A 16,465-nucleotide genomic window follows, 5' to 3' on the forward strand; every position below is an offset into this window, starting at 1 on the left:
ACTCTAATAATGTACACCGACACAAGCACCGACACATGCACACACTTCACTTTAGGTATATAGCTAGAATATGCATGTTTAGATGTATGTTTAGGATTGTATGTTTAGATGAATGTTTAGGCTTTATACTTAGAAAAATCATTTTCCAAAAAATATGAACAAACTTCACTCAAATCATTTTCTAAATAAACCTTGGGATCAAAATCCCATTGTAATTTTCCTTTTCATTTTCTTAATCAAAATCTTAAAGAATTTTAATCATACTTAGACCATATTTTGCAAATAACTAATTCCACCTCACCTTTTCTAAATCTCATGCCCTTGAGGCCTCTTTCTATTCTTCAAAATTCCAATTTTCAAACTTAAAATCAACCAACCAAAACAAAAACATTTTTGGAAGAGAACTACGGTGGATTTGATCCCTTAAACGGGTACGTAGGCAAGGAACAAAATTCCTTCAATTCAAATAAAAATAAAAATCCAAAAACATCCTTCTCCCTCCCATTCTTCACTTAGAATACCTTTAGGTGTAAATATCAATTTTCAAATAGCATTTAAAAATAAGGCGCGCGCGTAGAAAGTAAAGACGGTTCCTATAGGATACTATAGTCGTTATGGGTGCCTAACACCTTCCCGTAGCGAAAACAACTCCCGGACCTCGATTCTCAAGGGTTTTGCTTACTTTTTCCCTTCCCAAGAAAAAATAAGATATCACCGGTTAAAAAGGTTCAAACGTAATCAATGTTTGACACCCGAAAACCAAGATAAAACATCGGGTTGTATGATATATTATTTAAAACATATCACATCACTATTTTTGATCCAAAAATAAGAGAAAGAGACCAAAATTGAGTGATCTTAAAATAGGTGATCAATTCTATGAATAAGAAAAATTGGGGGACCATAATTGTAATTAACTTTGTTCATTCATACAATTGAATATGTATATCATTCCTTCAATATGTATCATTCTTCTCAAAGTACTTTAACCAATTATTAAATACATGCATGAATTTCATGGACCAATCAACGAGATGTCATGAACAAAAACAAAAAAATGAACTGATTTGGTAGAACCACGTATCAACAGCCAATCACTATCCATCTCACATCAGAAACTACGTGAACCATTTACTCCTTCTGTTTCAAAATACATGTTCAAGTCAACCACTTCACATATGCCAATGCACAATTTTGACCGTTAATATCTTTAATTATCTAAAGTTAAAAATTATGAAAATTTAATACTCCCTCCGGTCCTTATTATAAGAAAAAGTTGACTTTTTAGGTTCATTGTGTAAGTGATGTATCTAGTCTATATTTATAACAAGATACATTAATTATTCTATGAACCAAAAAAGTCAATTGTTTCTTATAATAAGGACCGGAGGGAGTATTTTGAAAATATTTGTCGAGACAAATCAAACAACATCTTATATGCTAATATTTGTACTTATACATTAGTAAAAAAGTATGGTCAAAGTAAGTCAAATGAATAGTGCACATTGCAAAAATTGGACATGTATTTTGAAACGGAGGGAGTAATATTCAAGTAATACATTCAAAACAAATTTAGAATATTTCATTAAATAAAAATTTAAAATATCAATCAATTAATACGCAGTGGATACAAATAATTGGTAAAACAACGTTTCAGCAACCAATCACCATTCATATTGTGTTAGAAACTACGTCTACCATCTTATTTGTAACCATGCTATTGGTGTAAAGTACGTTTTAGAATAAAGTATTAATTGAGATTTTTTTATAAAAAAATTTACTTATAAATATTAACTAAAGCAAAATCTTTAAGTCCATGTTACACATTACACACTAGTATTTGTCATTGGAAATTTAGGAGGAAAAATTGCCTCCAAAACAAAGTGATGGACCAAATAGTTGATAGAATAAGCATTTTACCAAATGACTTGTTGTGTCACATACTCTCCTTTCTCCCAATCAAACAAGCTTTCCAAACCAGTGTTCTTTCGAAGCGGTGGACCACACTATGTTATTCACTCTCTGTTCTCCGTGTTGACTTTGACGATGAAATCGAAGATGAAGCCTTTGTTCGCTTCTGTATTTTTGTTGATACTATCATGCTTTCTCCTCGTGCAATCTACCAGCCCCTCAAAACTTTTCGCCTCAAGTGTACTTCCGGAGAACCCTTCTGCAACTTGTGGCTTGAAGCTGCAAAATGCCGCGGTGTTGAGGAATTTCATCTCATTATGAATTTCCACACCTTGTATCCCAGTCTTTTCATCTCTCCAACCCTTGTTGTTCTCAAACTTGACATGATAGAAATTGCACGTGATACTTCATGTGTTTATCTTCCATCAGTCAAAACCCTAGATTTGAAATTTGTTATTTTTAAAAATCGTAAAGATTACGTAAATTTTATTTCTGCTTGTCCTAACTTACAAGATTTACATGCTAAGCATATCTATGTAGGTAGTGACATGAATCGTGATAAAAACAATGTAGAACTAGAAAAAGGGTTTAAATCCTCTGTAACAATGTCTAAGTTGGTTAGAGCGAGTATCAGTTCGAAGGATGTTTTGTTTAATGGTATTGGTAATGTCGAGTTTCTACGCATAGTCACAGGATTCCAGTCTCAAGAGGCTTCTTTCAAGTTCATTCCGATGTTTTCAAACTTAATTCATATTGATCTAATGTTTTTTCATAGCTCATTTCATTGTTGGGCTGGTGTAGTCGAATTGCTTCGCCATTCGCCAAAACTTCAAATTCTTTTTATTAAAAAGGTTCGTTATGTTTTGTTTTTGTCTTCTTATTCTTTTTTCTCAATATATATTGATAAATGTAATTTTTTTATTCCTTTGACAGTGGACAAGCACCAGCTCAACCGAAGAATGGAAATGCCCAATTTCGGCTCTTGAATGTGTTTCGTCTCACCTCAGATTGTGTACTATTTTAGACTTTCAAGGCTCGGAAAATGATATTCGATTTGCAACATATATTTTGCAAAATGCGAGGCTTTTACAAGACATGAAAATCTGCATTTGTTCTAATGTTATGCCTTCAGAGAAAAGTCTAATTGTAGAAGAATTGTCTTCATGCCCTAGGAGATGTGAACTTTCATTCGAACATAAGTATTGTTACTAGAATCATCGTTGTTATTCTAACATGCAACCATTTAGTATGATTGTTTGCACAACATATACAGGCTTGGTATTCTTGTACAAATTCGGGATGATGATCTTTGGTATTGACGAATTTTAGGGTGGTTATGTTTGCATGCTTTTAATTTGTTTGCACTACATATTAGTATTTAATAAATTTCATGGTTCAGATGTTATTTTTCTTGTGGTTTTGAGATTTTCCATTAAACATCATTTTTGGATGTCATTGGAATTTCAAACTTCCTATTTCTTCCTTATTTTTGATTACTTTGGAGGTTGAGTAACCTTGATTCTAGTATCAGTATGTTAATGAATTTTTTGTATCACATAACCTTGCTTAGATCAGAAAATAGTTAGAGTAAATGATGATTCAATAAGCATTTGGCCTAACTTGCTTGTGTTAAGGTGGAACTATAATCTTTTGGTGGTCTTAATCTTCTGATGTTTCTCATATATCAGAAATTGATGTTCCATTTGTTTGAGGCTCACATGATGCAGTGGAAGGGTAGCCATTCATTCACCAAAATGGCGCTTGTTCGAGTCCCACTGCTTGGGACTTGAACCGGCTCCCCCAAATTATAATCAAAAGAAACCAACCACTTGACCAATTAATTACATATAGATATTTCATGCAACGGTGTAATATATATTACATATGTTTTTGGCACCCCCAATAAAATTACTCAAGATCCGCCACTGCATGTAGAGCTATAACAGTTAGTTGGTTATGATCTCAGCTTCATATATCATTAAGGATGAATGTAAAGATTATTAGAATAGGTTTGCATAATAACGACTCTCTTATTTTGCTCATAATATATTTGCAGGTTATGGTTCATTTCTGTGTATTGGTGTATACTTTCTATTGATATAGTCTCAGATCAACCTAGCTTGGCATGGAATGTTGACCACCAGAGAAATGAAGGCTTTACCTCACTAGTAGAAAATAAAGGATTATCCAGTAATGATAAAGGTAGTAGTGAATCATAACCTGCAAATATATTATGAGCACGTGGTTCTGAATATATTTGTCATACAATATTGACAAGGAACAACAGAGGCATTTGAATTAAAGGCTAAGACAACCAGCTGTGAATCAGTTTCAAGCCACAACTTCCATATCAGTTTCCGAGAGCCCGACAGTCCTCACAAAGAGAACCCTGATGGTCCATATCAAGCTTTTTCTTACTTATTGACAAACTTCCATTCAGTGCACTTCGATAATCTTTTTTTTTTTTTTTTGTAGAAAGCACTTCGATAATCTATATGGCTATGAGTACAAAGTATGCAAATTAAATGTGGAACACAATAAGTACTTTCAGTTTTTTTTTCCTTCTAATTTTTTTTACTGATTGAACGTTTTCTAATAGATATAACACGAATCGATGATTGCCTTGGTTATAGAGAAAGCCTCAAATGTATAGGTACATTGTTAGAAAAAGAATTGATGTTTATCATCATGTATATATATCATTGTTGCGATGAATATTTTACAAAGATGAACAACTGTCAGGCCTTTGTTTATTTCTAGTATTTGAACCCCATTCCATGGCTTCATCAACGGCTTTTTGGCGTTCAACGGCACTATCATCGTCGAGAAGACTCAAGGTTGCACTACTTTCTTCATTCTTTTGTGTTGGTGATGGCATGTCAATTGGTGACAAAACTTGTGGATCTTGATTCATTGGATCTACTCCAAGGAAACTAAGAGCTGTTACAACATCACTTATCAATGGTCTCACTGATGGTTCTTCATTTAGACACATAGCTGCTACTGCCACTGCTTGATGTAATGATCTCATTGGAAAGTTTCCTTCAAGTTTTGGATCTGCTAATTCTGGATATCTTTGTGGGTCCTTGAATACTGGATATGACTGTTTTGTTTTCAAGAATATATTTGAGTAAATGTTAGTTTCATATGTTTCTATTGTGTATGTCATGGTTCTAAATTGTGTTCGTAATGGTAGTCGCAACAACCCTATGAACCTACAGATTGCGAAATATGTGGCCGCAATTGCAGTTGTGATCTATGAAGCACGGACGCTCCCTTGATTAGGCGTGTTCCGGTGTCAGACATGTATCATGTCCGACACGACACCGACACATATAATTACACTGAATTATGTGATTTTCTCAAATTATTAACGGTGTTGGCGTGTCGGTGTCCGTGTCATGTCCGGTGTCTGTGTCATAGGTTGTGATATTGTTGCTGAGACCGCTAAAATATTTATAGTGCGGTCCGTGATATGATTGTGGACTTCCATTTAAGTAGAACCAGGGTTTAAGATCAAATGGACTAAACTTCAACAAATATATATAGAAACTTAATATGAGTAGGGAAACTTACCCAAGAAACAAGATTTTGCTCCCTTGATGGTCTTGTGTTATCAATGGTTCTCCTTCCAGTAATCAATTCAAGCAAAACAACACCAAAACTGTATATATCTGATTTCACAGTGAGTTGACCTGTTCTTTGATATTCAGGTGCACAATATCCATAAGTCCCCATTACTCTTGAAGACACATGAGACATATCTCCTGTAGGTCCCAGCTTTGCTAGTCCAAAATCAGAGAGTTTTGCATTGAAATCTTTGTCCAATAAGATGTTGGAAGATTTTAAGTCACGGTATATGACAGGTGGATTGGCCTTGTCATGCAAATATTCTAGTCCTTTTGCAGCATCCAATGCTATTTTCATTCTTGTGAACCAATCTAATGGCTTTTGTTGTGGTTCAAGATCTGCATTACATTTCAATATAAGATGTTGATACTTAATAAATGTAATGATTTTCTAGTCATTTGATTCATTTAACTACCTCAAGTTAACAAAATTAGGGTTTGATTTGATAGTGGTATATTTTCTAGGTTCATATAAAGGAATTTTTTTTTTTTCCAACTTCACAAGTGAGATAGGGAAGGAGAAAATTACCAAGTAGATGATCCTCAAGAGATCCTAATGACATGAACTCATATACCAATAGTCTTTGATCTCCATCAGCACAATATCCAATTAGATTAACTAGATTTTTATGATGTAAAAGGCTCAACATCAACACTTCAACAAGAAACTCTCGGTTTCCTTGCAATCCATTCCTGTCAAGTTGCTTCACAGCTACTTCCTGCATAGTTAAATCAACAAAGCATTAGTACCAAGACTATCAAAACACTTACAACATCATTACGACGCAGACAGACACAAACACCATACACTGACATGTAAACACCAATAATAATTTAAGAAAATAAATGTAATTGAATATAACGTGTTAGTGTCTGATACTGACATGTGTTGGAGATTGAACACACATTAATACGAAGGGTCGGTGCTGCCTATAAAAAAGAACATAACAATTAATGAAAAAGTGTCATATTCCTACCTGGTTGGTTTTTTCAAGTCTTCCTTTATAAACTCTTCCAAATCCACCTTCACCAATTAGATTTTCCTGCCTAAAGTTTCTTGTGATTGCAGCCAATTCCCTGAAGGTGAACGTTTGTGCAGCAATGTTGTGACCATTATCTTTGTTGGTCTCTTTATTTATTTTAGGTTCTGTTGGTGGGTTTGCCCTTGCCTTGTGATACTGATTCTCTGCACAAATCAAAATCATACATCAAGTATTCCCCTCTAGATAAAATTTTCCATCACTCAACTCTTACAAAATATATATCATAACACCTTTAATGACCAAAAGAAAAGATAAAAAATGAGGGCTCTATTACAAAATATATATAATAACACCGACACCGGGACACGCCTAATCCAAGAAGTGTCCGTGTCCCGGTGTCGACACGACCAACACCTATAATCACACTGAATTATATGATTTTCTCAAATTATTAGCGGTGTCGACGTGTCGGTGTCCGTGTCTGTATCCGTGTTTCATAGCTTATGTATGTATAAATGATTTTACCTGGCTGAGGTTGAGATGCTTTCTGAGGAGTTATTTGAGTAGGATGATGTTGTATCCTCTTTCCATTGTTATTGTTATTGTTGTTGTTATTGTTAGGTCTCTTTGATAGTTTCTTTTCTTGGGACGAGAAACATGAAAAGCAACTCATTTCTCAACCCCGATTAGATATATATATTTGAATAAAATCCTAGACACCAACTTTTAACCTATCAAAATTCTTTTTTTTTTTGAGAGGAATCTATCAAAATCTTCCTCACCAAAAAAAAATGTTACACATTCAGAATGTGTTAGAATTTTAATAGGAATTAAGATATGGAGCTTAATTCCCCTTGCCAATAAACCAGTGAAAAGAAAAGAATGAGGGGTCTAATACTTCGAGAGATTTAATTAAGAAATTCTTAGAAAAACTCTAGGGTTCCAAAACTAGAGAAAATTTGGAACAAAGTTTCAAGGACAAACCATAATGATTTTAAGATGAAATTAAACCCACAAAAACCTAACTGACATTCAACCAACAGGGCCTAACAAACTAAGGAACAGCATGGATTTGAGATAAGTGTTTGTTAGGTCAGGTCAGTATGGGAACAAACATTCAAGATGTTGACGACATTTTTTGGTGTTCCCGCAAACAACTGCGACCAAAAAGGAGACATGTTTGAAATATGCTAAGAGAGAGAAAGATAAACATGACAACCTATGACCAATTCCATTGTGGGGAGTAGAGTTTATGATGCCGTTATACATGACAATTATAGTCCATTCTATTAGAATGCAAGAAAGCATAAGATAAAAACAAATTCGGTCCATTTGTCATGAAAAAAAAATAAATTCATGTCATCAAAAAGAGTACAAGAAAAGACAAATATTAATGACTTTATGTACAACAATATATTCTCTATAATTTTAAATGTCACTTAATATATTTTTATATAAATTAAAAATAGTTATAAGTAAATTAAATTAATATACCAATTTGAAAAATTATCCTTGTTGCTTATTTGATATATGACTCAATGGGGTGGTTGAACATTTGTAATGTTGGGTGATTGTCTTGTGCTTATTAATAAATATGTATTGTCTTCCCTTTTAGTTTATTTTCTTTCATTCTTTAAGACTCCCACAAGTATATTTTCTTTCATTGAATTCCTTTTTATATTTTTTTTATGGGGGAAGGGGGGAAGCTCACAAAATTTATTGGTTACATTGATATAAAATGTGTGCAGATAGGGAGTTAAGTTGGAGAGCTAGAAATCAGGAGAATTAAGGAGTGATTTAATTTGACGTTGTTGGAGAACTGGTGTTGTAGGCTACATGTTGATAAGGGAGGGGTTTGGTTTAAAGTGCTCGTAGCTAAGTATATGGGGTGGAGGGGAACTGTATTAGGGGAGAAGGTAATAGGGCATCTGGGTGGTGGAATGATTTGTGTGGGGTGAGAGAGGGTGTAGGGATGGCGAATGGGGGTGGTTGGATGATGGGATGGTGGTTAGAGATGGAGATGGTGAAAATACCTCTTTCTAGCTTGATAACTGGCTGGAGGGAGGTATACTTCGGTTTAGAATTAGTCAAATGTTTTTTTTTACCTTTTTTAGATAAAAACATTTCTTTAGTAGAGATGTTGAGGCTAGGGTGGGTAATTAAGGTTATGGGTGGGGGTGAATGAAGAGATTGTTTGCATGGAAAGAAGTGCAGTGGAAAGAGTGGTGTTCTTTGCTGGATAATGTTGTTTTGCAAGAAAATCTATCAAACAAATGGGTTTGGGAAAATGATCCTAAAAAGATTACTTGGTCAAAGGAGTTAATCAGTTATTAAATCTTGAAGATTATAATGTTCGTGCACCATTGACAGATCTCATTTGGAATTAAGTGACTCGTTTAAAAGTCACTTTTTTTTTCTTGGAGAACTTTGAATATGAGAATTCCAACCAAATATAATTTGGTCCTTCGAGGGGTTCTTCATCATGGTTATTCGTCGTACAGAGGTGGTTGACGAAGGGAGGAAACAATACATCATTCTTTCTTGGAGTGTAACTTTTTTTGGAAAAATTTGGGTTTTTATTTTAAAATGGTTGGGGATTTCAAGTGTTCTTCCACTTCGTATTGTTATGCATGCTACACAATTTGCTGGTTCTATTTTATTCAGAAAGGAAGTTAGACAACGTTTTCAAGTGGTTTGGTTATCTTGCATTTCGATCATTTGTACGGAGATAAATTCTCTCATTTTCAGCAACAAAACTTTGTCTCTTGATAAACTTCTTGCTAAGATCAAGCTTCATTCATGATAGTTGTTGAAAGCTTTTAAACCTAATGCTCTTTCTTTTTTTTTACTTTAATTCTTGGTGGTTGAATCCATCTTTTTGTATGAGTTATTCCACAACTTATGTAATTTCGTTCTTTGATTTAATACTATTCATTGCATATTATCTTTGTGGTGTCTACGTTTTAGACACACCTTGTACTAAAACGAGACTCATTGTTCAGTAATATATTTTTCCATCTGGCTTCGCAAAAAAATTAATAACAGGAAGATGTGTAAGGAAAATTTTGGTAATTGCGCCTTAGTATTATTTTGGCAGGATATATGGCTCAATCTTAACACTCTTAAGGAGGTCATTTTGAGGAAAATTGATGTTCTCACTTCAATGCTGGCTAAGAAACACCAATATTTTACAAAAATAACCCCATCGGCAATTAACTGCCACAGAGAGTAACCGGTGGTAGTTAACTACCGTTGTGGTTATTTTCCATCGGCAATTGACTGCCGCGGAGCTTCAAACCTGAAATTTTTCATTATTTCCAGACTTTTTTCATCTTCATCTCCAACCTTTATATCTTCATCATCTCCATCCTCTCAAAGCACACACATTACACAATCCTTTTTCTTCTTTCCCTGTAACAACAGCACCCATTTCTCTCTCTACAACTTCAATCCAACTGTCCATCCAAACAACAACAACATTTTATGGGTTTTCATTTATTCTAATTCTATTTAAAATCAACTTCAATAAGTTTTAAAAAATTAGCAAAACAATTTCTGGGTTTTAATTTGGGTTCGTGACGTAGTAATAGATTCACATATTCACTTCACAATCTTTAAACAAAACAACAAAAACAACCCATAGGTTCAATTTTTGTGTGTAACAAAAAACACAAAAAAAAAAAACTCAACATTACAATAAAGTTACATCTACTGTGAAGGTGAGAAAAACACAAGAAGGGGGGTTGAATTGTGTTTTGAAAAATTCTTCAATTCTCCTAAAACTGAACACACTGATCAGAAGCTAAGTGAGACAGCTTCTGAAGTGATGGTCAGAATCTAAATGCAGCGGAATAAAACAGAGAGAGTGAAGAAGAACGACACAAAGCAATTATACTGGTTCCTTCCACAATCCGGAAGTAGTCCAGTCCCCCTTGCACTTCCAAGGAGATTTCACTAAGAGTAATATCTGATTACAATTGCTCAAGCACACAAGCAAGAGACTTTCTTTGCTCAAGCACACAAGCTAGAGACTTCCTTTGCTCAAGAACACAATCAAGAGACTTCCTGCTCAAGCACAACTGCAAGAGACTTCCTAACTAAACAAAATTACACAGAAAATTATTTAAGGTTGAACACTTGATATACAATCAGAGGTGCTCACAATATAAATCAGATACAGACTCAATGGACTTAAGAATTTCTAAGATATGACTTTGAGACACAGAAATTCTAAGTGAATGCAGAACAATTTCAGCAGAGGTTTGGCACTTGTAAAAATGTTGTGAGTCTTTCGTTTAGCGTTCTTGCATTGCCAAATCTCTAGGTCTTTACTCCTTTATATAGAGGTGTGAAAGAGACGTTGTGAAATTTCCAGCACACCAAAGAGTCGTTGTTGAAGCTTGATCTTTCACCAATGATATTTTGCCTGATTTGGTTGTTGTCCTATGAAGAACAAATTTGAAATCCATTCCTTATCCAAAGGAACATCTTTGCAGGCGAAGTCGTATTCTGAAGTTGTTTTCTTGTCTTGTAGCGTGGCACAAAACAGAGTAGTGGAGAACGTGGTTGTACAATTCGTACAAAGTACAATGTCAACGCTTTCGTCCAAATTGCAAGCACATGCCTTCAAACACCTTTGAAATGACCGTTGCAATGTTCCACTAATTTTCTGCTGTGTTTTCGAATCCAATAGACAGCTTTTGCAATGTAGATTCTTCAATCTTTGAATCTTCTGCAAATCCAGTTGATCTTCAGCTTCTGGTGAAATGACTTCTGATGAGGCAGCTTCTGATAATGCAGCTTCTGATGATGCAGCTTCTTCTGCTTCTGATGATGCAGCTTCTGATAATGTGGATTCTGGACCTCTTGTCTTCAGGAGCACTATTCTTCAGGAGCGCGTTTTACTCTCTTCAGGAGCAGCTTGACTTCAGGAGTGCTTTCCACTTTCAGGAGGGTATTGCCTTCAGAATCGTCTAAGCTTCATTTCCATTTGCTCTTTATTTGCTCATTCAGAACCAATTAATGATGTAACTTTAACTATGGTCCTGTGCACTTTGAACAAATATTAGCTAGTCCAATTTACAATTTTTAATACCTTGTTATCATCAAAACTCTTTGAGGTTCATTGTTAAACACATTTTGTTCCAACAATCTCCCCCTTTTTGATGATGACAAACAATAGTATTTAAAAATTGGTCAATTGTTGTTAATCTAATTAACGAGTTGACTTTGGGGTTTCTGAGGTTTGTAAGCTCAGAGTCTGAGGTTTGTAAGCTCTAACTCCCCCTGAGTCTGATAGCCTTTAAGGTGAGGTTTGTAAGCTCCCCCTAAGTTCTATCCAGGTTAATTAAATTCATTTTTCGCACAATCATATCAGAGCTTAAAAATTTGAAAGAATTGACTTATAGATAAGAAGAATGGTTCAATTAATTTTATTTGAAATTTGATACTTCACCCTTTTTGATACACCCTTTTAAGGTAAAATAAAAGGATAGAAATTTTTTCAAAATTTTCAAATATTATTAATGGGGCTCAGAGCCTTTAAATACTATCACATATACTCCCCCTTTTGTCATTAGCAAAAAGACATAAACAAAAAGAAGAGATGAGAAAAACATAAGATTAAAGGTTCAGAGCATAATTCAAATAATTTTAAAGCATATTAACCATCTTCAAGGATTAAATAAACAAGCATATCAAGCATTATTATCAAAGCAAATAATAACACACAAGGTATGAACAGTTAAAGATTTTCAGAAGCAGGAAGAATTCAGAAGCATATAATATCAGAAGCGAAAGACTAAGTCAGAAGCAGAAATGAACAAAGAATATCAAAAGCCTAAAAAAACAGAAAAATAAGCTAAAAGTGTGCAACTATGGGTTTGGCTTATTTCTCTAAAATCTTCTTCAGAAGCTCTTGAACATCAGCATACTTCTTGTCCATATCTTTTCTGTAGTTGTCTTCTCTGATCTTGGCTTCTTGCATATCAGCTTCCAATTTTGATATCTTCAGCTTCTGCTCTAGTAGCTCTGTTTCAAGCCTGTCATTTTCTTCTTTGAGCACCTTGTTCTCCTGAGCTAGAGCCAGGTTAGGTGCATCAATCTTCTCCAGGATCTCAGAAGGAATAATCAGATGCAGCTCCTTAGGCAGGAATTCATCAGGTTCTTTGCCTCTGATACTGAGTGGATTCTTCACCCAAGTACCAAGAACTTCAACATCTCCAGTATTCTCTTCTATTCCATTCAACCAATCTTCCAGCTTCTGCTTGGCTTGCTCTTGAGCCTCAATGCAGGAATCATGCAAAGCTGAAATCAGGTTGACGACCCTTTCTTTTATCCTTCTCCATTGCTTCTGATAGCTTATTGTATGACCCAAGTCATTTCTACCTGCTATCAGTCTGAGAACTTCAGAAGCAATATCTTCCCACACATCTTTTAGTACTTGAGAATCCAGGTAAATGGTGGGAGGTGAAGGTTGTTTAGAAGGTTTTGGAGGGGCTAAGTGTATAATGGGTAGGTTTGATGATGATTGGTCATTTGTGGTGAAGGATTGGCTAGTTGATGGTTGGTCAGGAGTGGGGTCAACTACCATATCAGAGGCATGATCATTTTGATCATCCTCAGAGTCTGTGTCCATATCACATACACCAGTATGATGAGTGATCTTGATAACTTGTACTGGTGAAGGAGTTATGGAAGCAGAGGTTAGCTCAGGAACAAAGTGTTCAGGAGCGGCAGTTTCAGATGCAGGTTCAGGAATGGGTTTAGCAACTGGTTGTTCAGGAATATGTTCAGGAACGGTCTTTTGAGGGGTGACTTGTTCAGGAACAGATGGTTCAGGAACAGTTGGGGGTGATGAAGTTGTAGGGGGTGAAAAGGCTTTTTCTGGTGAAGGTTTTTGTTGAGGGGGTTCTTCTGAAACAACTTTATCAGAAGCAGCTGCTTCTGGAGTTGTCTCAGAGGCTTTCTCTGAGGTTGACTTAAAGCCAGATTGGGGTAGTTCACCTAGATAATGACTTTCTAGGTGATCTAAAAGAGATGTATCTTCAGAAGGAATAGAGGATGTGCTATAAGATGTGTGAGAAACTTGAGATACCTTAGATAACATTGCTGAGTTATCTACTGCTTCTAAAGTTCCAAGATTCTGAACTTGCTCTACATTTTCAGCAACAGCTTCATCCTCTATTAGAGTCCTTTCTCCTTCCTGTTCTTTTTCAAGTTCTTTCATGGCTTTCACTTCTCGCCTGTTTGCTAAGAAGTCATCAGAAAGTTCCTTAGCCATTCTCTTCATGGCTGGAGTCATTTCAACCATGGAACTTTTCTTGTCAACAGGGGCCTTCTTCCTTTTCAGCTTTGGCTCAGCTTCTTCCTTTTCTATTTCATCCAAGGCTTCATCCAGTTTTTCCTTGTGATAAACTGTTTCAGCTTTTCCCCTCTTTCTTTTAACGTCCTTCTTTTGCTTGCCCTTATCAGTAGCTTCTTCTGATGCAGTAGCACTCTTACCCTTCTTCACTTTAGCAGGAACAGCTTCCTTCTGAGTGCTTGCATCTTCTTCCAAGACATACTCAGCTACTGATTTAGCCAAGATTTCAGGATTACTTTCCTCAAAGATTGAAGGAAAGTTCCTGATAATCTCAGTTTCTTCTGTGGTCATCTCCAACCACTTTTCATTCTCAGGAGCTTTCTTGATAAACTTCATAGAGAATAAGCTCCTGCTACTAATAGTCCTTTCAGCAGTAGATACTTCAAAGCATTTATCAGAAGCACTCCTTGTATTTCTCAAGAAGTTCAGCAATCTTCCTTGATGAAAGATCTCAGACAATAATCTTCCATAAGGTACTTGTTTTCTTCCTTTAGTAGTGCCTTCATTTATAGCCCAGCAGAGATGATCCATTACATATCTTGGGAAGTTTATCTTTTCCAGATTGGTCATGAAGTAAATTGCTAGCTTCTGTTGGTTGTTGGGTTGATCAGACCCACCTGCTCTTTGAAAAAAGCAATCGTTACTGAATTTCACCAACATTCTGTTGTGAATCTCCATTTCAGAAGGCTTAACATCTTTGTTTCCACCCAGAAGAGTGTTGTAGTAGCTTTGCATGTTGGTCCATTCAACATCTTGAAGTAATGCATAAGTTCCTGCTTTTCATAGTAGCTTCTGATCCAACACTCATGGAAGGCGAGTGATTCAAAATCCACCGGATTTTCTATCTGAACTTGTAAATCCCATTCTTCCAATTTCATGCTTCTTCCTTTGTAGTCATATTCAGGGACCATCCGTGAAGTAGATACTGAAACTTCTTGTTGCGAGCTTGATGATGCCATTTGATGATGATTGAAGAAAATTTAGAGAATTTAAGGTTCTAAGGTTTTTGCGCTTACTTCGCAAGAGGTTTGAGAGCAAAATGTGTTTGTTGTGAGTGAGTAGTGTGTGAATTGAAAAAGTGTTTAAGAGTAAAAACGTTTGCAATTCAAAAGAGACAAACAAACATAACATTAATGACAAATTGGGGGCGCGTGAAAAGTACTTTCAAAGCTATTAAATCATCATTGCCCTTTTTGTTATACACCAACACATAAAGGCCACGTAAGAAGTTCACAGAGTAACTACCAAGTTAGTGGGCCAGAAGTTACTTTTAAAAAGTAACTCCCAACGTTTCCACTAATTCAACTATTCGAAAGCAATAAATCCAGCTTCTGGACTTCAGATGCTGACGTCATCAGTATCAGAAGCGAGTTTTCCTCAGAACCTCAATAAAGAGCTTCTGATGGACTATTGCTTCTGAACTAACTTCAGAACCTAAAATCATATTCAGGAGCAAGCAAACTTTAATCAGACACGTAGTGCATGTTCAAATTTTTCTTTATAAAATCAAATCTTTCAACAGTTAAAGGCTTAGTAAATATATCAGCCCATTGATTTTCAGTATCAATGAATTGTATATCTAAAATTCCATTTTGAACATAATCTCTGATAAAATGGTGTTTGATTTCAATGTGCTTAGCTCTTGAATGCAAAATTGGATTTTTAGACAAACAAATAGCAGCAGTATTATAACAATAAATGGGAATACTGTTAGCAATTATCTGATAGTCTTCCAACTGATGTTTCATCCAAAGTAGTTGTGTACAACAACTTGCAGCTGAAATGTATTCTGCTTCTGCTGTAGACATAGCAATAGTTGTTTGTCTTTTGCTAGCCCAGGATATAAGATTATCACCCAGAAATTGACAATTGTCACTGGTTGACTTTCTTTCAATCCTATCACCAGCATAATCAGCATCACAGAATCTAATTAGCTTATAATCTAAGGATTTCCTATAAAGGAGTCCAAGATTAGTTGTTCCTTTCAAATACCTGAAGATTCTCTTGACAGCAGTCATATGAGATTCTCTAGGATCTGATTGGAATCTTGCACACAAGCATACACTAAATAAAATATCTGGTCTAGATGCAGTAAGGTATAACAAAGAACCAATCATACCTCTATACAGCTTCTGATCTACTTTAGCTCCTTCATCTTCTTTGCTTAAGGTGCACGTAGGGTGCATTGGAGTGTTCATCACTTTACAATCTTCAAGTTTGAACTTCTTCAGAAGCTCCTTTGTGTACTTTGATTGATGAACATAGACTCCATCTTTGCATTGATTGATTTGAATGCCAAGGAAGAACTTCAGCTCTCCCATCATGCTCATTTCAAATTCATCCTGCATTAACTCAGAAAATTCCTTGCAAAGAGATGCATTAGTAGAACCAAATATTATATCATCAACATATATTTGCACAATAAGAATATCTTTCCCAAGGGTCCTTCTGAAGAGTGTAGTATCAACCTGTCCTCTTTTAAAATCATTCTTGATTAAGAAATTACTTAGTCTATCATACCAAGCTCTGGGAGCTTGTTTCAAGCCATATAGTGATTTCTTCAGTTTAAAAACATGGTC

The 16,465-nt window shown here is 35.4% G+C and overlaps 2 protein-coding genes across 2 annotated transcripts; one reads left to right on the plus strand and one right to left on the minus strand.

Moving 5' to 3' along the window:
* Window positions 1-1,822: 1,822 nt before the first annotated feature.
* Window positions 1,823-3,233, plus strand: LOC146907271 (F-box/FBD/LRR-repeat protein At5g56420-like). The gene is made up of 2 exons (XM_085724537.1): window positions 1,823-2,762; window positions 2,845-3,233. Exons 1-2 carry the CDS (start codon window positions 1,887-1,889, stop codon window positions 3,121-3,123), a joined length of 1,155 nt encoding a protein of 384 aa, XP_085580663.1. The 5' UTR covers window positions 1,823-1,886; the 3' UTR covers window positions 3,124-3,233.
* Window positions 3,234-4,513: 1,280 nt separating this feature from the next.
* LOC146907272 (Protein kinase superfamily protein) lies at window positions 4,514-7,809 on the minus strand. Its single transcript, XM_085724536.1, has 5 exons — window positions 7,049-7,809; window positions 6,518-6,726; window positions 6,070-6,259; window positions 5,488-5,879; window positions 4,514-5,014 (listed from the first exon to the last, which is right to left on the minus strand). The coding sequence occupies exons 1-5, from the start codon at window positions 7,194-7,196 to the stop codon at window positions 4,631-4,633; spliced, it is 1,323 nt and encodes a 440-aa protein (XP_085580662.1). The 5' UTR covers window positions 7,197-7,809; the 3' UTR covers window positions 4,514-4,630.
* Window positions 7,810-16,465: the final 8,656 nt, after the last annotated feature.

This window comes from Medicago sativa, chromosome 7, assembly GCF_051527215.1.
Source record: "Medicago sativa cultivar Bolivia chromosome 7, Bolivia_mono, whole genome shotgun sequence".
Classification (NCBI taxonomy): Eukaryota; Viridiplantae; Streptophyta; class Magnoliopsida; order Fabales; family Fabaceae; genus Medicago; species Medicago sativa.